The following is a 20,883-nucleotide window of genomic DNA, read 5'->3' as shown; positions in this document are numbered from 1 at the left end:
CCCACATCCCTCCAGGTCGAATAAGACCCGTCCACCACCACCCTCTGGGTGCGGCCCTCCAGCCAGTTAATGACTCATCTGACCGTGAAGGCATCAACACCACTGTCTCCTAGTTTCTTACTGAGAATGGGGTGAGAGACTGTGTCGAAGGCCTTCCTGAAGTCCAGAAAGACTATATCCACTGCGACACCTGCATCCAAAGACTTGGTGACCTGGTCGTATAAGACCACCAGGTTGGTTTGACAAGACCTGCCCCTAATGAACCCATGCTGGTTGCCCCTGAGCATAACCTCCCCTGCTGGCCCTTCCTGGACAAGTGCCAGGATAATTCTTTTGAAAAGCTTCCCCAGGACTGAGGTAAGACTCACAGGCCTATAGTTCCCTGGGTCCTCCTTCCTCTCTTTTTTGAAGACGGGGACCACACTGGCCCTTTTCCAGTCTTCTGGTACATCGCCCAAGCACCATGAGTGCTTGTAGAGCTGTGCCAGAGGTCCTGCAATGACCCCTGCTAGTTCCTTCAGCACTCTGGGGTGGAGATCATCAGGACCTGTGGATTTAAATACATCTAGTCCCTCCAGAAGGTCCCTGACAAGGTCCTCATTAACCCTAGGCCTGGGTGTGCCACCCACAGGGCCCTCGGAGGGGCCAGTGGGGGAGATATCCGGGTCCCTCCTCAGAAACACGGAGGCAAAGAAATTGTTGAATATGTCAGCTTTACCATCAGGTGAGATGACCAGATTTCCTAGCATGTCCTGCAGAGGCCCCACATTACTTGGCACCTTCTTTTGCCCCCCTATGCATTTGAAAAAGGACTTCTTGTTGTCCTTGATCTGGGTCGCTAGTCCCAGCTCCATTTCCACCTTGGCTTTCCTGACCACCCCCCTACATTCCCGAGCTACCGAGGTATAGCCCTCTCTTGTGATGGCACCTTCCTTCCAACAGGTGTACACCTCCTTTTTTGTTTGGAGACATTCCCGGATGCTTTTGGTGAGCCATGGGGGCCTTTGTGCCCTCTTGCCACCTTTGATTCGTGTAGAGATTACTTCCCTTTGAGCTTGGAGGATCGTCTCTGTAACAGGAGGGACGTCAGGGTCGCCGTGCTCTCCCCTGCCGCCTCCTTTACCGTGCCAAGCTGTCGGCTCGCACCCTCCTATTCTCGCCCGCCACAACTTCAGTTGTGTACATTTTTATAGGGAGGCTGCCTTCCTTCTTCTTGGCCACGGTTGTCCCGTTACTTCTAGTTCTTCTACGGTAGCGTGTTTTCCGTACTCCTCAGCCTTATGGGCTATGCGTGGCTCCTACCACCCCAATACCACGCCCCAAGCCTCACAGATGTAATAGACATTGTTAGACCTCTCTGTTTGCGCCCTCTCTAGCACTCGGGCTCTCCAGTCCCATCTCTCTCTCTCTGTGCCCTTCTCTCCAGGACCTTCTCGATAGTGCCGCCCTTCTCTCCAGGGCCTTCTCAATAGTTGCCCCCTTTCCTGGGGCTCACCACAATGCTGCCCCCTTTTCCGAGGCTCACCACGCCCGCACTGGGGCTTCTCAACAATGCCCTCTTCTCTAGGGCTTCTCAACTGCCCCTCTCTGGGGCTGGGGTCTATGTACCCCATATGCAGCACCCTCACTGATGCTGGGGTCCCCACAATATTGTGAGTCCCCTATGAGACCTCCTTCATCCCCTACTAGCCTCTCCCAAGCCACCAGTGTAACCAATAGCAAATGCAAACAGTAACATAAACACCAGCCTCTTGGCTACAACATAAACATAAGCCACTAGCTATAACTATGCTCAGGCCTACCGGGTTCTCTATCCTACCACGGTGACCAACGCTGCTCTGGCATTCAGGCTTAGCCTCTCTTTCCTGGCAGAGAGCTCCTTCTTCCTTAGTTGCTGGTAGGGAACTGCCTCTGGCCTCCTGCCTGTGCTTTATATAGGAGCCGGGCCCTGCCCCTTTCTTCAGCTGGCTAGGCAGGTGCGGGTCATTATCCCACTAGTTGCCTCAGCAACCAGCACCTGAGGAGTCTTTTCTGCTCTCTCAGTAGCAGGCACCTTAGTGCCCTGCTACAGTCTCCTTAAGGAGTGACCACTCCTCCTGGACACACAACTCCCTCCAGCTCTGGGACCTCAGTGCTTCCCCCACTGGTCTTCTTACCTCATTAAAGTCCCCCCTCCTGAAGTCGAGGGCTGCTGCCTTGCTGGAGGCTTTCACCACCTTGCGCTGGATGGTGAATTCCAGCAGATGATGATCGCTATTGCCTAGGTGGTTGAGCACTCGCAGACCCCATACCAGGTCGTCGCCCATGGCCAGGACCAAATCCAACAAGGCGTCTTCCCTGGTGGGGCTGTGTACCTCCTGGGTTAGATGGAGGTCCTGTATGTCAGTTAAAACCCTGCGTGAGCAGTCAGACCTGGCTGTCTGCTCCTCCCAGCAGATGTCTGGCAAGTTTAGGTCACCCATGATGACCACATCCTTGGACCTAACTATCTCCGTGAGCTGACTTAAGAATTCCTGGTCTTGATCTTCTCCGAGAGTCAATTGACTCAGCACTATCTGAATAGAAATGTGGCTGCCTCTCCCAGGCCATTCGTTTGGGTGCTGCAGGAATCAAAGGGTGGGGAGTACAACTGCACCACTGTATCTGTGCCCCCCGCCCCCCTGCCCCCTGGTCTTACCTTCATCAACATGCTTATTTCTTTCACCTTTTCCTTGTACAGCTTCCATGACTCCTTGAGCCCCTTGTTTAACTCCTTTAAGAACAGCTATCTCTGTGCAACAATTTGGATGGTGTTCAGTTTTGGGGGAGTTTCTTTTGTTGTCCTTTAAAACTAGTCTCACAGTTTCCAGTGCTTCCTGGCACTTTTACTTCCATTGTGCACTGTCTTCATTTTCTTAAATTGTTTTTTTTTGTTAATAAACCTTTTTTTCTTGTGAATGTGGCCAGATGCCACTGCAGTGTCTCCTTTAATGTGTTTACATCCTGTTCATAGAATCATAGAGAAGTTGGGCTGTAAGGGACTCCCAGACATCATCTAGTCCAACCCCCTGCCTAAGGCAAGATCAACCTTATCCAAACCATGCCCTACAAATCCATCATCTAAACTCTTCATAAAATGACTGTCAACCCTAACTCAACAAATCAGCAGGTCCTGACAATCTCCACCCCAGAGTGCTGAGGGAATTGGCAGAGGTCATTGTGGGACCCCTGGCACAGCTTTACGAGCGCTCATGGTGCTCTGGCAAGGTGCCAGAGGACTGGAAAAGGGCCAATGTGGTCCCCTTTTTAAAAAAGGGAGGAAAGAAGACCCAGGAAACTATAGGCCCGTTAGTCTTACCTTGATCCTTAAGAAACTCTTTGAGAAAATTATCCAGGAGCACATGTGCAAGGGACCAGCAGGGGAGATTATGCTTAGGGGCAATTAACACAGGTTCGTTACAGACAGGTCCTGTCAGACCAGGGGTGGGCAAAATACAGCCCGGGGGCTAGATGCGGCCCGCCAGGCCATTCTATTTGGTCTGCGGGGCCCCTAAAAAATTTAGAAAATGAATATGAATCTGCCTTGGGCTGCCTGTCATGCAGCCCTTGATTCATAGATTCATAGATTCATAGATGTTAGGGTCGGAAGGGACCTCAATAGATCATCAAGTCCGACCCCCTGCATAAGCAGGAAAGAGTGCTGGGTCTAGATGACCCCAGCTAGATACTCGTCTAACCTCCTCTTGAAGACCCCCAGGGTAGGGGAGAGCACCACCTCCCTTGGGAGCCCGTTCCAGACCTTGGCCACTTGAACTGTGAAGAAGTTCTTCCTAATGTCCAGTCTAAATCTGCTCTCTGCTAGCTTGTGGCCATTGTTTCTTATAACCCCCGGGGGCGCCTTGGTGAATAAATCCTCACCAATTCCCTTCTGTGCCCCCGTGATGAACTTATAGGCAGCCAGAAGGTCGCCTCTCAACATTCTCTTGTGGAGGCTGAAAAGGTCCAGTTTCTCTAGTCTCTCCTCGTAGGGCTTGGTCTGCAGGCCCTTGACCATACGAGTTGCCCTTCTCTGTACCCTCTCCAGGTTATCCGCATCCTTCTTGAAGTGTGGCGCCCAGAATTGCACGCAGTACTCCAACTGCGGTCTGACCAACGCCCTATAGAGGGGAAGTATCACCTCCCTGGACCTATTCGTCATGCATCTGCTGATGCACGATAAAGTGCCATTGGCTTTTCTGATGGCTTCGTCACACTGCCGGCTCATGTTCATCTTGGAGTCCACTAGGACTCCAAGATTCCTTTCCACCTCTGTGCCACCCAGCAGGTCATTCCCTAGGCTGTAGATGTGCTGGACATTTTTCCTCCCTAGGTGCAGCACTTTGCATTTCTCCTTGTTGAACTGCATCCTGTTGTTTTCTGCCCACTTGTGCAACCTATCCAGGTCTGCCTGCAGCTGTTCCCCGCCCTCCGGCGTGTCCACTTCTCCCCATAGCTTTGTGTCATCTGCAAACTTGGACAGAGTACATTTCACTCCCTCGTCCAAGTCGCTGATGAAGACATTAAAGAGTATCGGTCCAAGGACCGAACCCTGCGGGACCCCACTGCCCACACCCTTCCAAGTCGAGACCGACCCATCTACCATGACTTGATGGCTTGCCAAAACTCAGTAAGCGGCCCTCTACCCAAAATAATTGCCTGCCCCTGTGTCAGACCAACCTGGTTGCCTTCTACGACCAGGTCACAAAAGCCTTGGACACAGGTGTCATGGTGGACATAGTCTTTCTGGACTTTAGGAAGGCCTTCAACACTGTCTCTCACCCCATCCTCATTAAAAAATTAGGTGATTGTGGTGTCAACACCTACACAGTCAGATGGGTCGCAAATTGGCTGGAGGGCTGCACCCAGAGAGTGGTGGTGGATGGGTCATTTTCAGCCTGGAGGGGCATGGGCAGTGGGGTTCCCCAGGGCTCGGTCCTCGGGCCTGCACTGTTCAATATCTTCATCGGCGACTTGAACGAGGGGGTGGAAAGCACCTTGTTCAAATCTGCAGATGACACTAAGATGTGGGGAGAAGTGGGCACGCTAGAGGAGAGGGACAGGCTACAACTAGATCTGGACAGGTTAGAGAGGTGGGTGGATGAGAATAGGATAGGTTTCAATACAGGCAAGTGCACGGTATTAGACCTGGGGAGAAAGAACCAGCAGCATACCTACAGGCTGGGGAACTCCCTTCTCCTCAGCACAGAGGCAGAAAAGGATCTTGGTGTCACTATTGATTCCAAAATGAACATGAGCCACCAATGTGGGGACGCAGTCAGGAAGGCTAACTGTACCTTGTCATGCACCCATAGATGCATCACGAGCAGGTCCAAGGAGGTGATCCTCCCCCTCTATGTGACACTGGTTAGGCCACAGTTGGAGTACTGCGTCCAGTTCTGGGCACTGCACTTCAGGAGGGATGTGGACAGCCTCAAGAGGGTCCAGAAGAGCGCCACTCACATGATTGGGGGCAGCAGGGCAGGCCCTATGAGGAGAGGCTACGGGACCTGAACCTGTTCAGCCTCCACAAAAGAAGGCTGAGAGGGGATCTGGTGGCCATCTATAAACTTGCCAAGGGGGACCAGCAGGCAATGGGAGAGTCCCTGTTCCCCCGAGCACTACCGGGAGTAACAAGAAATAACGGCCATAAGTTGACTGAGAGTAGATTCAGGCTAGACATCAAGAGGCGCTACTTCACAGTCAGGACGGCTAGGAGCTGGAACCAACTTCCAAGGGAAGTGGTGCTCGCTCCTACCCTGGGGGTCTTCAAAAGGAGGCTAGATAATCACCTAGCCGTGGTCGTTTAACCCCAGCATTCTTTCCTGTCCATGGCAGGGGGTTGGACTTGATGATCTACTTAGGTCCCTTCCGACCCTACCAATTATGAAAGTATGAAAGCATGAAACACAAGACATAACAACCTAATCTGCTAAGGGCAAAGCAAGGAGACCTCGACAGCCAACATCCCGCTTATTTTTTCTGATTCTTCTTATGCCACTGCATACAGTCCTTGAATGACAGCTCCCTTGCTATCATTTTCATTCATAGGCCTTCCTACCCAAACTTATCCATGTATCCTACTTCCCCAACAAGTTTTTCCATGGATTTTAAAAGTCCTTGTTCCCCTGTAGGACCTCTTTTTGGCAGCTCTTTCTTTACAGGCATTTTTTTTTAATATGAGAGAGGAAAGATGTAGCTGTGATGGTCCAGAAACTGAGTGAGAGGCAAGGATTTATAAGAGTGAGATCTTTTATTGGATCAGCTATGTCATTGGGATAAAGTTAGACTAGCTTTCAAATGCAAGACATTCTTCTTCTGGTCTAACTTTATTCCAATGACCTAGTCCAATAAAAGATCTCGCCCCAAGAAATCCTTACCTCTTGCCTACTTTTTAAAGTGACTTCTTTCTATAGCTTTGAACAACTTCTGTATATCCGGTGTGAAGCAACTAGTGGTTTTTCCTCCCATGTTTGCCCTGATTGTGTATGCCCTCTGGGGTGTCTCCACTGGTTTTGGCCACGAGAACACAACAGTCACCCTCTGTTTCTTTCCAAGCTTGCATCCAGAGTCTCATCTGCTAGGATCCCAGATGACCCCCTCCCAAATCTATTACCAAAAAACCCGGTGCTTTTCAGTCTTTTGAGACACAAGACCACAGCCCATCTAGGATCAGGACCTTTTCACAAGCTTAGACATAAATCAGGGATGGTTACAATCCCCTTACCAATTACCCTTTCTGTACACCAAATCAAGATGCAATCACATACTCAGTGATCCTCCTTTCCCTCCTAATGGGTAAGGTATTATCAGGGGTGGAAATATGATTATGAAAAGTGGTGTTTCATATAATCACATACAGCACAGAACAATTTTCTCCAGTTAACGATAAACTAGAAGCTTTGCTAATATGCTGGTGGATGGGGGTTATTATTATATTATTTAGTTTAAGATCAACGCAAATGCAACTATTGAAATGTTCACTAACTGTCTAGTTTCTGTGGCTGTTTAACAAAACATAACCAACTAGGCAAAACTAGTCCAAAGATATCATATCATGAGTCCTGTAGTCATTATAGTTAAAGGTATGTTTCATAATCAGATTCATAAAACAAAATCTTGAGTATTTTGCCTGTCATTTCTACACCTGAGTTAATATGACCACATCTGTGTTAAAGTTTTTAGCTAGAGCTAAAGGCAGTTTGCAGGGCTGTGGAATAGAGGAGACACATTGCCAGGAATGTCGAACAGACAGCAAAATTGCAGGGGAAAGGATATTTTGAATAGTGGAACATCAAGACCATTAAAGGCTGCAACCTGTTTCCTCGAGTCTCCCCAACTCTCCTCCTTTACACACAATATTTAGATGTGGCTTATTTGAATAAATAGTTCTGACTGGTGTTATTCAAATGTCTTTGTTACACTGAGGCTCTGGGAACTTGACTATGCCAGCTTTTCTGTGGATTTGGAAGATGTCCATTAGCTGAGGATCTATGTTTCTGAGAAAAGTGTGGTCCTGGGAGAGAGGACTTACTACCTCTTTCTCTTGCCTTCTGGAGGGCTACTCATGGGTGGATCTAGGACTCTGAAAAGGGGAGTACAGATGGTGTGGTGCATTGTCACATATAGGACAGCATCCAGTTTTCTCCAGTTATAAACAAACTGAAAGCTTTATTAATATGCAAGGGGCCTAGGGCTGTATTATTCAATTTAAGATTGAAGCAAAGGCAAAAACGTTATTGGCCTGTGCATTCGTTTGCTAGATCATGTATTACGTATAAAAAAACCCCAATGGCCTGGGCAAAATAATCAAAAGATGCTGGTTCATTAGTTCTGTAGTTATTAGAATGAAATGTGACTCTCTTTTTCAGATTCATGAAACAAAAGCCAGACTTCTTGACAATGTCTCCAAACTTCGTGGAACATTATTTCCACACCTGAGTTTATGGCTTTAACTAGAATTAAAAACAAACTGCAGGTCCATGAATTAGGAATCAGATTTCCAGGAGCAGCTAACAGACAGCAAAATTACAGTGAAGTGTAGCTTGATTAGCAGCAGACCATTAAAAAGGAGAGAGGGTTGTTAACACCTGTGTACTGAAGAGTTTGGAAGGAATCAGGTAGATTCAAATGAGCAAGGAGCCAGATTGATTTCTCAGTGCTGCCTCAATAGAAATGCTGCTGATACGGCCAGGGAATTGGTTTTAAAGTGTGGGTGGAGCAGGAATTGTACCGGGGTTCAAGTGCACCCACAATCCAGCCCTGGGGTTACTTGCCATGCTCTGTTTCTTTTACTTCTTTGACTAGGCCAGCTGTAACACAGCTGCCAAGGTTTACTATGACACAGGCTTTGGAGCCTGCTTCAGCTGTGCTTAGCACAAGTTCCTCAAGAAGGGCCAAGGTTAACAAAAGCATGAAGTTATTTCCAGAGTATTCCAGCTGAGGACATATATTTGCTACTAAAAGGAAAAATGGCTCTGGTTACTTTTAGCTGCTGTGCCAAAAAAAGTACTTATTTGTTTGGAGGCCTGGTTACTAGCTGTGGCTTTGATGAGCAGATTTTTTTTTCACATTTGACTTTTTGGTTTTGCTCCAGCAGATTGATTAGAGATTGTACCCCTGCTTAAAGCTGATAATTTATTATATACTTGCTTTAAGTGTTCCTATGCTAGGTTTGCTAGCCTGGTCTGGCAGTCACAGGGCATGTTAATAGCCTATGGCCCAGTCCCTGTCTGTCCATCTGTCCCCTTCCCAATGCCTGACCACAACCGTTGGAGCAGAAGGGACACATCCGGTTCTGCTGGGCGTGGCAAGCAGCACCCACTGACAAAGCACAGAGGAAATTCCTGCTGCCTGGAAGAGACTCTAAGGCCGAACCTCCCTGGGAGGGCTTTGGACTTGGAGCAGGAGGGATCTGGCCTACCAGGGTGGGACATCACAGCACTCCCAGAGAAACCCTGAGCCACAGCCGGCACCCCCTTGGAACGGTTCCCCCCTACCCTGACACAGTAAGGAGGAAAGAGGGATCCCAGCTGGATGTTTGCCTCTCCCAGGCCCAGGCCCCCAGCCCTAGAGCCACAGCCCTGCAAGGGACCACCCAGGCCCCCACAGCCACCCCCACGTGTCAGCCTGCCCTCCCCAATCCCTTCCTAGCCTTCCAGCCCCAACGTCCACCCAGCCTTCCACAGGCCCAGACACGCATCCTTTCATCTATCACTCCAGAAACACCCCACCTTGCAGTACTCCCGTCCATCCCCTGGAACACCTACCTGTCCTTCCATCCTCCCGTCATCTCTGTCTGTCTATGTGTCCCTCCACCCCCTGAACTCAAGAGGAATCTGCCTACCTACTCTTCCATCCATCCACATATCCATCTATCCTCAAACATGCACATCCATCCTGAACATGCACACACATTTGATCCCTCTGTTCATCCATCTTTTTATTTTTTTTGGTAAAAATATATGTCTTTATATATATATTAGCCAATTGCCCGTCATGAATGATGGATTTTAAAGGAGCGTTTACATGGCCAGCCCCGAAAGGTGGCCCTGCCCCTGACCATTTTGTTGCCCCTCACTGCCAAGTCTCACACCCCCCAGCCCTGCTGCTGCCCATCACTCCCAATTCACTGACTCCAGCCCTGCCAGTGCCCCTCATTCACCAAACTGCAGTACGCTGCCCCCCTGGGCCCTGATGGTGCCCCTCACTCCTGACCTGCAGCTTCCTGACACTGCCAGTGCCCCCTGCACTCCCAACCCGCAGTCTCCTGCCCCCACCCCAGTGCCCCTCACTCCTGACCCGCAGGCCCATGACCCCACCAGCCCTGCTGGAGGGGCCCAGGTGTCCCCGTCCTGACCGATCAGAGCATGGTGGCTCCAATACTAAACTTTTTATTAAAAAGTGGCAATGGGCTGATTCAGACCCAGAGGTAAATCCAAACACTCGGTGACACCTACTTGGCCCCAAATAACTGAACACATGCTCCCCTTCAAGGGCCTGGCACATCAATGCCAACACAAAGGAAAAATGGTCAGCAGGCAGTGATGGAGCGGGTTGGAGGGAAGAGGAGGGGAGGCTGTGGTACCCTCCACCCTGAGATGGGGCTGCTGCACCACACCAGGCAGCCTGGCCATGGCCCCCTCCCTCCCGCTGCCCTTCTCGCCCCCCAGTGTCTCGTGGCAGCTCAGCCCCTGTGAGCAGAGCAGAGGCACTGGTCCCTGTGCTGGCCATGGAGTTCCCTGATACCCTCCAAGCCCTCCCACCCCTTCCCCCACTGGAGAACAGGCAACCCTCCCCTCCCCCTTGCTTTGTTGCAACCCTAGCTTCCGCTTCCTCTGCCCTGATCAAATGACTAGGATTTTGCTGTGCTCTGGGAGTGGGAGCAGGGGGAGGCCAATAGGAGGCAGCAGGGAGCACCGTATGGGTCTACGCACCTATGCAACTGCAGACAGGTATGTGTGTGTTCCCTGCTGCCTCCAATCGCCCTCCCTCTGCTCCCTCCAGTGGAGCAAAGGAAAGTCCTGGACACTTGGTTAGATTTAAAAAAACTCGCCCTGACTGTGATCAGAGGGCTTAAAAAAGAGGACATGGATGTATGGTAACTCTACCTCAGCAGCACATGTGCACTTGATTAAAAGTGTTATGGACAGATAGACAGGCAGACTAAGCCCTTTATTATATTAGAATATAATAAGGTTACACACACACACACACACACCCCTTCTAGTTACTGATCAGTGATCATTGTTACACACACACATACACACACACACACACACACACACACACACACCCCTTCTAGTTACTGATCAGTGATCATTACTTCCTTAACCCACCATAGGAACCCACAGAATGCTACAGCCAGCCTGCTCTTCAAGTAGCAGAAGCACCAAGTCGCCTGCTACACCCCACAGCAATCCCACTAATTTTCTATGACTCCTGCCAACAGCCCTGTGACTGACCATCCATCCCATCTCTCACTTCAGCCACCCAGCTGTCCCACCAACAATCCTCCATCCTGTCTTTCAAACCATCCATGTATCCCCCCATCCCTGCCATTGACATCCCTTGCACCCCTTTTATTAAACCCTGCCATGCATCTATCCACAGACCCCAACATCCATCAGTCCTTCTATTCTTCTCTCCTCCCATTGCCACCTTACTATTCCCTCTCATCTTTCCCCAAGAGCTTCTCTCCAGCCTACACATGCCATCATGGCCAATGGTTGTGGCCTTCCCTGGATTAGCGGGTTCAAGGAAGGCCTGAATTTCTATGGGTGTGACTGAGTCTCATCCATTTCTTTTCTCTCCAGACTGGGATCACAGTCTTACCACCATGGTCCTCAGGGTCCCCTCCACCTTGTTCCATCTACCAGTCTTACTCTTCCTATTCATAAATGACTGGCAAAGTGACCCCAGGCAGAGGCCACCATACCCCAAACCCATGGGGTACCAAAAGGACACCAGCCCCAAAATTGTCACTGGATTGTGGACAATCAACTCTGTTGGGTGCCTGGGGAACCAGATGGGAGAGTATGCCACCCTCTATGCACTGGCCAAGATGAATGGGTGTCAGGCCTGCATCCTCCCAGAGATGCACCAGCACCTGGCACCCCTGTTTCGTATCACCCTGCCTGTGGCCCCCAGAGCTGTGTTCAAGAAAGTCCCCTGGAGGAATTATCAGCTCCATGACTGGATGTCGGAGGAGTACAGGCATATCCCAGGCAAGTATGTGTGGCTAATGGGCTACCCCTGTTCATGGACTTTCTACCACCACCTCCAGGATGAGATCTTGCAGGAGTTCTCTTTCCATGACCACATCCAGGATGAGGCCAACCAGTATCTGGCTGGGCTGCGTGTCCAGTGCCAGAGTGTAACTTATGTGGGCGTCCACGTGCTCAGGGGGGACTACATCCATAGGATGCACACAACCTGGAAGGGGGTGGTGGCTGACAGGGCCTACCTGGAGAAGGCCATGGGCTACTTCTGGGCCAAGTATGAGAAGCTGGTCTTTGTAGTGACCAGCAATGGGATGGACTGGTGCCGGAAGAACCAGGGGTGCCAGGTGCTGGTGCATCTCTGGGAGGATGCAGGCCTGACACCCGTTCATCTTGGCCAGTGCATAGAGGGTGGCATACTCTCCCATCTGGTTCCCCAGGCACCCAACAGAGTTGATTGTCCACAATCCAGTGTCCATTTTGGGGCTGGTGTCCTTTTGGTACCCCATGGGTTTGGGGTATGGTGGCCTCTGCCTGGGGTCACTTTGCCAGTCATTTATGAATAGGAAGAGTAAGACTGGTAGGCATGCCAGCAGGCAGAGACATAAATCAGGGAACAAGGTGTTCCCTGTACTTCCAAATCTCTGGATCCAGAGGGAGCCCTGGGCCCTGCCTGCTGGATCTGGTGCCCAGTCTCTGTGCAGGGCCAGGTATGGGTGGCACCATGCTCCCCAGGACCCAATCCCAGCTAGCAGAGGGCAGGAAGGGGCAGTGCTGGGCCCCCAGCACCCAATTCTGGCATATAGGAATTGGTGCTAGGTCCCAGGGCCCAACCCTGGCCACAGACAGGCCCCATGCCATTCATCCAGCCTGTGGGGCCAAAAGGTTGAGCGTCACTGGATGAGAGTAAGGCAGGCAGAGGACAGGACTCCTGGGTTCCAGCCCCAGCTCTGGGATGGGAGTGGGCTACACTTTAATAGATCAAATACTGTATTTCTCCCACTCTATGCACCCTGGAATATATGATGCACTTTTATTTTTGAATGAAGAAGAAAACATCTTTGTTATAACTCAGTAGGAGCTGCAGCAAGCAAGCAGGGAGACTATGCTCATTGTTCCGCTGCCTGTGGAGGGCTGTAGATTTCACTTCCCCTTTTGCCTGGTAAGTGGCAGAAACTGCTTGTACCACATTTCTCAAATATAATGCACACTCAAATTCCAGCAGCTGTTTTTTTGAGTGCGGAAAAGTGCCTGTTGTATGTGAGAAAATGCAGTACTAGAATACCTGCATCCCTGCCCCATTCCATCTGCTGAGCCAGCCAGTCCTCTGCCCAGGGGCCAGATATGGGGAGGCAGAGGGGAGGGAGAATATTTCCCACCTCAACTCTCCCCTCTATGCACAGGTCCAGACAAATCCCAGAGACTCCAAGTGTTTTTATTGGCAGGCAGCTGTGAATAAGGTGGTTACGAAGGCAGGGCTGTTCCTGGTTGCAGGGGTAGGAGGGATGGTGTGCTGGTGGGGCTCAACAGGGGACATGAGGTCTACAGCAGTGTCTACACCCTCATCAGGAGCTCTCTGGGTCTGCTGGAGAGAAACACACACCATGAGGCATGAAGGTGAGTAGAGCAGTGATGCCCCAGCCCCACCCACTAGGGGGTGCTGTGGAAGGGGATTACCCAGTGCTCCAGCCCCAGCATGGAGTGCCTGGGCGCTCTGTGTCAGGAGCTGGCTGGAGATGGGGTGGAAATCTCTTGGCTTCTCCAGTTCCAATAATGGGTGCTGTGGGGAGCCAGGGGTGGGAGCTGGCTGGGTGAAAGAGGGGAGGGGAGAGAGTGCTGCCCAGTGCCAAAGCCCTAGCAGGGTCTGGGGGTGCTAGGGGGATCTCTCACCAGCTCAGGCCTGCCCTGCCCCAGAGGTCTCAAATTTCTTCTTCCTGCCCTCCATGCCGCTCAGGGCATCGATGTTCTTGCGCCAGTCTCCCACCTCCCGGTTCTCCTGGAGGGGGTGAGAGAGTCAGTGCTGGGGAGGGGAGCACCCCATCTTCCCTCTGCTGCCTCCCATCTCCAGCCCAGAACCTACCCCAGCCATGCCCTTTTTCCACACCCTCCCAGATCCTCTGATCCCCCTCTCCCCTCCCCCTGAGTTTCCATCCCTCCCACCCCACTCACTCCCCAGTCCCCCTTCCCCTGCTTCCTTCCCTCTCCCTCAGTCTGTGCCCCCTTCCCACCTCACCTTCTCCGTGTCATCCTTCTTGACCTGCTTGAGGTTGGCCCGCAAGTCCAGAGACACCTTGTGTTTGGAGCCCAGCAGCGCCTGCATCATGGCATCAGCTGAGATCCGGACCCGCCGTAACGCCGGACGCTTGAACTTGCCCCGCAGGTCAAAGATCTTTTGGTTCAGGTCCTCAATCTGGGAGTCAGGGGGTAGAGGAGAGAAAGTGAGTGGGAAGGTGGTTGCTGGGCAGTGGGAGGGTGCTAGGGGGTACTGTGCTGCAGGGAGCAAGGTGGGCACTAGTGGGTACTGTGACACAGAAAGCAAGGTAGGCACCAGGGAGCAGCATGATGCTGAGACCAGGGAGGGCACTAGGGAGTGCTGTGCTGCAGGGGCAGTGAGGAGGTGGAGAGGGGCTGTGGGAAGGCACTAGGGGTGCCACACTGGGACCAGGGGGGCGAGGCACTAAGGCGGCTCTGTGTTGTAGGAAGGCACTAGGGAATGCTGTGCTGGAGCTCAGAGTGGGCATTAGCGGGCACAAGTATGGGGCTACCAGAGGACTCTGCGCTGCCCCGTCTCTGAAGGCGGGTACCAGAGTCTGGCTCCGCACCTCATTGATGCTCTTGCTGACGCGCACCTCAGTGTCATAGCGCTCCTCATCCACCCTGTCCACGCGAGCGTGCAGCTCCCGGCACAGCTCCTGGGGCACCAGCGGGAGGTTGTTCAGCCCCTGCCAGTGGGAGAGGGGACCCTTCCCCCACCCCCACCCATGACTCCCTGCAGCTCATCCACCCATCCAGGCCCTTTCCAGCAACCAGTCCCTTTCAGGCCCCCAGACCCCTCCCCTACCCCCACCCCTCCCCATCAGACCCCAGTCCTTTTCTCCACCCCACTCCAATCAGACCCCTCTTTGCCCCAGGCCCCCCTTGACTCTGTCCAACCCCTGCCCCCTGTCCCCTTCCCAGACCAGCCCTGGGTCCCCCAGCCAGTTGGGGGGGGGGGGGGGGGGAGCCATACCTGCAGCTCTGCCAGGGACAGCCCAGCCAGGGTGAGGGGGGGGCAATGCTCAGAGAGGAACCGCTCCTTCTCCTGGGCCCGCTCCCCCTCCTCCTGCTCCAGATCCTGCTTTGCCACCTGGAGCATAAGTGTCTAGGGGGAGAATGGGGGGAGAGGGGGTTCAGACCCCAGACCCAACTAGTCCCATACCCACCCCCAGCAGCGCCACAAGCTCAGCCATCTCCACCCCCATGCCATCTCCTTAAATCAGGGGGGGGCCCATGCACCCAGCCAGCCCTGTACCCTCCTTGCTCACTTCAGATCAGCCTTACAGGCCCAGCCAGCCCAGTCACTGCCCCCTTCCCCACTGCCTGGTTACCTTGAGCTGCAGTTTGCGAGAGGCAGTTATCTTGGGTTTTCTCTGTGTTAAGACAAGGAAAATGACATTAGCAGAGGTAGAGACCCAAATCAGGGCAACCTCCCAGAGGAGGAGAGTGGAAACTGCCAAGACCCCATCCCTTCTCCTTCCCTATGCTTCTAAACAGGAGCCTGACCCTCAGCTGAATTGTGCACTGCCCCTCTAGGACAGGTTGTGTCCACCCTCCATCAAAAATCTCATGACCTGGAAAGGAAAGAGAGAGAGCTTTGAACCCATTTTCCAGATGGGTAAATGGAGGCCCAGAGCAATACAATGATTCCAATGATCTAACAGAGCTGGGAAACTGAACCTGGCTTCTTGGCCTGGACCTGAGCCACAAGCCACTGCCCATGTTAGCCAGGACACTGGAGGAAGGTGATTTTAGCCCAGTTGTTGTCATGGTGAACTTTATCAATATCCCAGTATCAGATAGAACCATACAGCTGTGGGGCTGGCAGGGCCCTCTGGAGGTCACATCTAGTCTGACTCCCAGCCTGAGGCAAGATCAACCCCATTCAAGTACTGATCCAACCTACTCCTAACACTACACTGCAGTGCTGTTGCACAGCTATGAGGCTAATGCCTGAGGACCCCAGAGCCCCTACCCCTGCCCCAGGTGAAGCAGGGGACAAGGGCTGGTGGTGTCCTGCTGCTGCCAGGTTGTTAAATACACTCAAGAGATCTGAAGAGGAGGGCCCTGCTTCCACTAGAGAGGAAGGCAAACCCCTCACAATCTACACCATTCTGACCATGGGGTAAAATTCCTTTCTGACCCCAACTACGGTGACAGGTCTAACCCTGAATGGAGGGACAAGACCCCCTAGACAGGAACCCCCAGGTTTAAGTCCCAGTAGGAGCACTGGTACAGCCCAATCCCAATCCCTAGCATTGGCTGCAGCCAACACTCAATGCCTCTGAGGAAGACTTAAAAAACACAGTGATAGGTGTAACAGAAAAGGGGAGAGGGTGGCGAATTCTCTCCCAGCCCCATGCAGCAACCAGCAAAGCTCAGAAGCCGGGCAAATACCCACAGCAGAACACAAGCAGAGCTATACCTAGATCATCCCCGGCCAGCTGCCTGTCCAAGCTCTTCTTGAGCCCTCCAGCGATGGAGAGTCCATATTTTCCCTAGGCAGTCTGTTCCACTGCCTCACTTGTTCTATCAGTGAAGTTTTTCCTGATATCCAATCTAAACCCACTTCACTGCAACTTCAAGCCACTGGAGAAACTGAGGCATGCAGAAAAGCAAGGACACCCTCCCCAAGAAGAGTCACACGTGAGTCAGGGATAGACCCAGGTGTCCTGGCTGTCTCCACCCTGCTCTAACTAGGCTGACACCCTAGGAGCTCTTTTCTATTTTATCAGTACTCCGCAGTGTTGATACACCTGAGGTTGACCAGGACCCTTTGGAGTGGGAAGATCTTTATGGATACCTGGGCCAGGTTCCCTTTCAAATGGAGCAAAGATATTGGTTGCTGTCAAGGACCCTGTCAACTGGGGATAACTTTATTGATGCACTGGTGTGGCTGACAGGGACCTTTCCAGATGGGTTCAACTTTATTGGCACCTGAGCATAGCTGACAAGGACCCTCTCAAGGAGGGAGAACTTTATTGATACCCCAACCTTAATGTGCGGCTCAATGGCATAGGCTCGGTAATTGGCGGATGACTTTCTCCGGAGGGGTGGGACGGCGGCTGGTGGTGGGGGTGGGAGTGTGGGTTTGGGTGGCTCTGGCTGGGACTCCGGCTCAGGCTCTTCGGCCTCCTGGGCTGCTTCTTCCTCTTCCTCCACATACTCCTCTTCCTCGTACTGAGGAGAGAAACCAATGACATGTGAGGTCCGAGGCCAACCCATGCCATCACCTTTAAGAAGGGGGGGGGGGTGTTCCAGCATCCAGTTCCCTTTAATTCCTAAATGAGAGGTCAGGATATTTGTCTGGAGGACAAAAAATGTGAGGGATGCTTTCCCAGGGAACTCTCTCAAGGGTTGGTTGTAGGGTTGCCAACCCTCCAGGATTGCCCTGAAGTCTCCAGGAATTAGATATAAATCTTCAGGAGACAGCTGAGAGTCACCCAGGAGATAAATGATAGGGCATTCATTAAAATGAATATTAAATGTTGAATTTGATTTATACAGGAGTCCAGTGGATTTTTTAAATGCAATACTGTAGTAATGTGCATTTGCCTTCCTGACATAAAGTCTGTGCACTGTATAAGTGATATATGCAGGCACACGGGCATGTTGGTGTTCTGGAAACCTCCCAGAATAGATTCAAACAGAGTTGGCAAAATTAGATGGTTGTAGTAGGGGACTGGCTGGATGGGGCAGGGGCCTTTACCCTCTAGGGGGCACTGGCCCTGATCTAGCCTCAGGGAAGGGCACTGGCTGCCTTGGGGTCAGGGGTGGGGCAGGGACTGCTCTCCTCTAGGGGGCATTTCTGCCTTCCAGTCCATCCAATGGAGTGGCTGACTTTGTCCCAATAATAAAGGCTGATTATAGGGGAATGCGCCCCCATGCTGATACTTACGGTTACTTCCTCCCTGTGGGGTAGGTTAGGGGGGAGAGAGAGGGAAAAAAATTAGTTCAGTGACAAACCCAGCCCCTGAATGACACAGGCACTGTCTGAGACTGGGGGGGTCCCCTAGCCCTTTGCAGGCCTGATGGATGGCTTGAAGCCCCCTCCCTGCCTGGGTACTGAAGGAATCAGAATCATAGAGAAGTCAGGGCTGGAAAGGACCTCCAGAGGTCATCTAGTCCAAGCCCCTGCCCGGGGCAGGATCAGTCCTATCCAAACCATCCCCTACAAATCTATAATAACCCCTTAGCAAAGCTACTGTCAACCCTGACACAACACAAGGCATCACACCCCAACCTGCTACAGGTAAAGCAGGGGGACCGCTGCTGGAAAAGGTTGTTCATATACACTCAAGAGCTCCCATGTAGAAGCTGTGCCCCCTGCAACAGAGGCAGGCAAAACTCCCCCAAAGTCCAGGCCAGTCTGGCCACAGGGTAAAATTCCTTCCTGACCCCAATACAACAATCAGTCTGACCCTAAGCAGAGGAGCAAGACCCTCCAGCCAGGAACCTCCAGGTAGAAGCACAACCACTGGCACAGCCCAGTCCCAATCCCTAGCCTTGGTTGCAGCCAACACCCAATGCCTCTGAGGAAAGCTTAAAAACACCCCCAAAACCCTAATACATGTAGCAGCAAGGGAGGGGGGCAGGATTTCCTCCCAGCCCCATGCAGCAACCAGCAAAAATGAGAAACCCGGGAAGTACCACAGTAGAATATAGGCAGAGCTGTGCCTAGATCATCCCTGACCCGTGCCTGTCCAAGCTGTTCTTGAACATCTCCAGTGATGGAGAGTGCACAGCTTCCCTAGGCAGTCTGTTCCATTGCCTCCCTGTTTTACCAGTGAAGAAGTTTTTCCTGATATCCAGTCTAAACCTACTTTGCTGCAACTTCAAGCCATTGGAGCAGCTGATGCACAGAGAAAAGCAAAGATGCTCTCCCCAAGAAGACTCACATGTGAGTCAAGAATAGAACCCAGGTGTCCCAGCTGTCTCCACCCTGCTTTAACCCACTAGACCCCAGTCTCCTCCCAAGGCTGCCCCCTGCTCTAACCCCACTGGGGTAGAACCCAAGCATCTTGGCTGCCACCCCGTTGCTCCACAAGACCCCCACTCCTGAGACCCCACTCCCCTCCCAAAGCTGGGCATGAAACCAATCACTTACTCTTCTGCCATGTTGAGTAGGTTGTGTCAATACCAAGAGCTGGGGGGAAAAATGGGAAAAATTATCTCATTGTGCCCTACAAGGAGTGCTGACCCCAATCTGGCCCCAGGGCTGGCTTAGGGGGTGGGTAAGGGGCAGGGACACAGGCAGGAGCAGGGGGCCTTTCCCTTCCAGTGGGTGCTAGCTCCAATCTGGTCCTGGGTGGGAATGGGCTTCTCACGAACTTCCTTATCTCCCCAGGCCTGTGGCTTTGCCCCTATTTGGGGTGGTTGCTCAGGGCTGATAAGGCAGTAAGTGGAAGGTGCTAAATATAACAGCTCTTATCACAGCTGCCAGATGGAGTCAGAGTCACAAGGGGATGGGGGGGGGGGGGGGGGGTTTCTTTGCATAAAGCTCTGGGCAGGCAGTTGCAGGGTTGGGGGGGAGGGGAGTATTCAGAGGATCCACTAGATGGTGAGGTGGTTGTAGTCTCCCCCTTCTCTAGCCCCATGAGGCTGTGGCCCAGCCGGTCAGAGCTGCTCTAGTCATATCCAGATGGGGTGGGGTTTGGGGGGGGAAGTGTATAGGGTTTAAGTTGAAGGGGCTGGGGGATGGATTCAGGTTCATCCATTGTAGGAACCCATTGTCCCAGTGCTGATGCAGATGCCTCCTGAGTGAGGTATGTGAATGGAGGTGGGGAAGACACTGGTTATACAGGGACCTCTCACACAGGCTGAGAGGTAGCTGCTTCTGGGTGGGGTATCTTGGGGGCTGGTTATACAGGCACACCTCACCTGGCACTGGGTTGTGGCTATCCCTGGAGTGGGGCACAAAGAGTGTCTCTTTAAAGTCATGTTTCCCCGTCTCTTGGGGTGGAGTGCCAGTCTGGGTCCCTTTGGGACCAGCTGTGGTTTGTTGGGGGCTAGTTTTTGGGGTACTGAAGGTGACAGAATATTTATTAAGGGGTTAAAGTCTCTGGGGATGGTAAAGGCCAGAGAGGAAAGATCTGTGGGCCTAAAAGCTGTGAATATGGGGAGAAGGATTCCCCCTGCCTGGCCAGGACCCAGCCATCCCCCTAGGTTCCCCATCACTCCTTGCCCTCCTCTCTTACCTTGAGAGTTCCCAGCACAGTGGGGCTGGAAGAAGCAAGGTGGGGGGCGTCTCTGCAGGCTCTAGGCAAGCATGGAGGCTGCTCGGTTTAAATAGGACTGGTGGACTGCCCAGCTGGCAGGGGGAAGGGAGGGGAGTGGCTGCTGATAAGGGGGGCCCTGGTGTTGGAGGGCTGTGGGGGAGGGAAGGCCTAGGCAGGTGCTCCCACGAAAGTGGGGGTGGAGAAGACATCCCAGGGTCTGGCTGGAAGGGGTGGCGGGAGCATGTGGGCTCCTACCCCTGAAGCAGCCCCAGTGGCCTCTGTGCTCCACTGTGGTCCGTGTCCCAATGGCAGCCTCAGGGTGCCCATAGACACCAGGGCTGGGCAGTGCTGGGAGGGGTGGGGTGCAGTTCCAAAGGTGCTGCCAAATCAGCAAGGTCAGTGCTAATGGCTCAGGAAGCCTCCCCCAGTTGAGCACTCCCACCCCATGGTGCCCCCTAGCTCTGGGGCACTTGGGTCAGCACTCACAGCTGGGATGGAGGCCCTTCATGCTGCTACCCTTGAACCCTGAGGCTTTGGGTCAGTGCCTTCAGGCCCTGTAGCACCCCTAAGGGCTAGGACAGGGGGTCAGTACTGACTGCTGAGACCCTGCACCTCTTCTCTGTGGCCTGGCACCCCCTGTACTGAATCCCTTTATTTCCCACAGCACAGTGCTC

The 20,883-nt window shown here is 52.6% G+C and overlaps 2 protein-coding genes across 6 annotated transcripts; one reads left to right on the top strand and one right to left on the bottom strand.

The window, feature by feature from the left end:
• Nucleotides 1–11,461: 11,461 nt before the first annotated feature.
• Nucleotides 11,462–13,194, top strand: LOC102577364 (galactoside alpha-(1,2)-fucosyltransferase 2). The gene is made up of 2 exons (XM_006261915.1): nt 11,462–12,110; nt 13,139–13,194. The coding sequence occupies exons 1-2, from the start codon at nt 11,462–11,464 to the stop codon at nt 13,192–13,194; spliced, it is 705 nt and encodes a 234-aa protein (XP_006261977.1).
• On the bottom strand, nt 13,155–20,305 carry TNNI3 (troponin I3, cardiac type). 5 transcript variants are annotated; one of them, XR_009462398.1, is made up of 11 exons: nt 20,189–20,303; nt 19,099–19,137; nt 17,890–17,902; nt 16,986–17,171; nt 15,323–15,364; nt 14,965–15,096; nt 14,558–14,647; nt 13,969–14,145; nt 13,626–13,731; nt 13,413–13,515; nt 13,155–13,320 (listed from the first exon to the last, which is right to left on the bottom strand). XR_009462398.1 is itself a non-coding variant. In XM_019488881.2 (10 exons), the coding sequence occupies exons 2-9, from the start codon at nt 19,107–19,109 to the stop codon at nt 13,630–13,632; spliced, it is 726 nt and encodes a 241-aa protein (XP_019344426.1). In that variant the 5' UTR covers nt 19,110–19,137; nt 20,189–20,305; the 3' UTR covers nt 13,155–13,320; nt 13,626–13,629. The 5 variants fall into 5 exon arrangements, 4 of the variants coding, with proteins under 4 accessions (XP_019344426.1, XP_019344424.1, XP_019344425.1 ...); XM_019488881.2 differs by lacking the exon at nt 13,413–13,515 and having other exon boundaries at nt 14,585–14,647; nt 20,189–20,305; XM_019488879.2 differs by lacking the exon at nt 13,413–13,515 and having other exon boundaries at nt 20,189–20,302.
• Between the last annotated feature and the right edge of the window lie 578 nt (nt 20,306–20,883).

The sequence above is a fragment of the Alligator mississippiensis genome, chromosome 5 (genome assembly GCF_030867095.1).
Source record: "Alligator mississippiensis isolate rAllMis1 chromosome 5, rAllMis1, whole genome shotgun sequence".
Taxonomy (NCBI): domain Eukaryota; kingdom Metazoa; phylum Chordata; order Crocodylia; family Alligatoridae; genus Alligator; species Alligator mississippiensis.
Note: the sequence above shows the minus strand (reverse complement) of the source record. Positions and strands in the feature narration are given on the sequence as shown.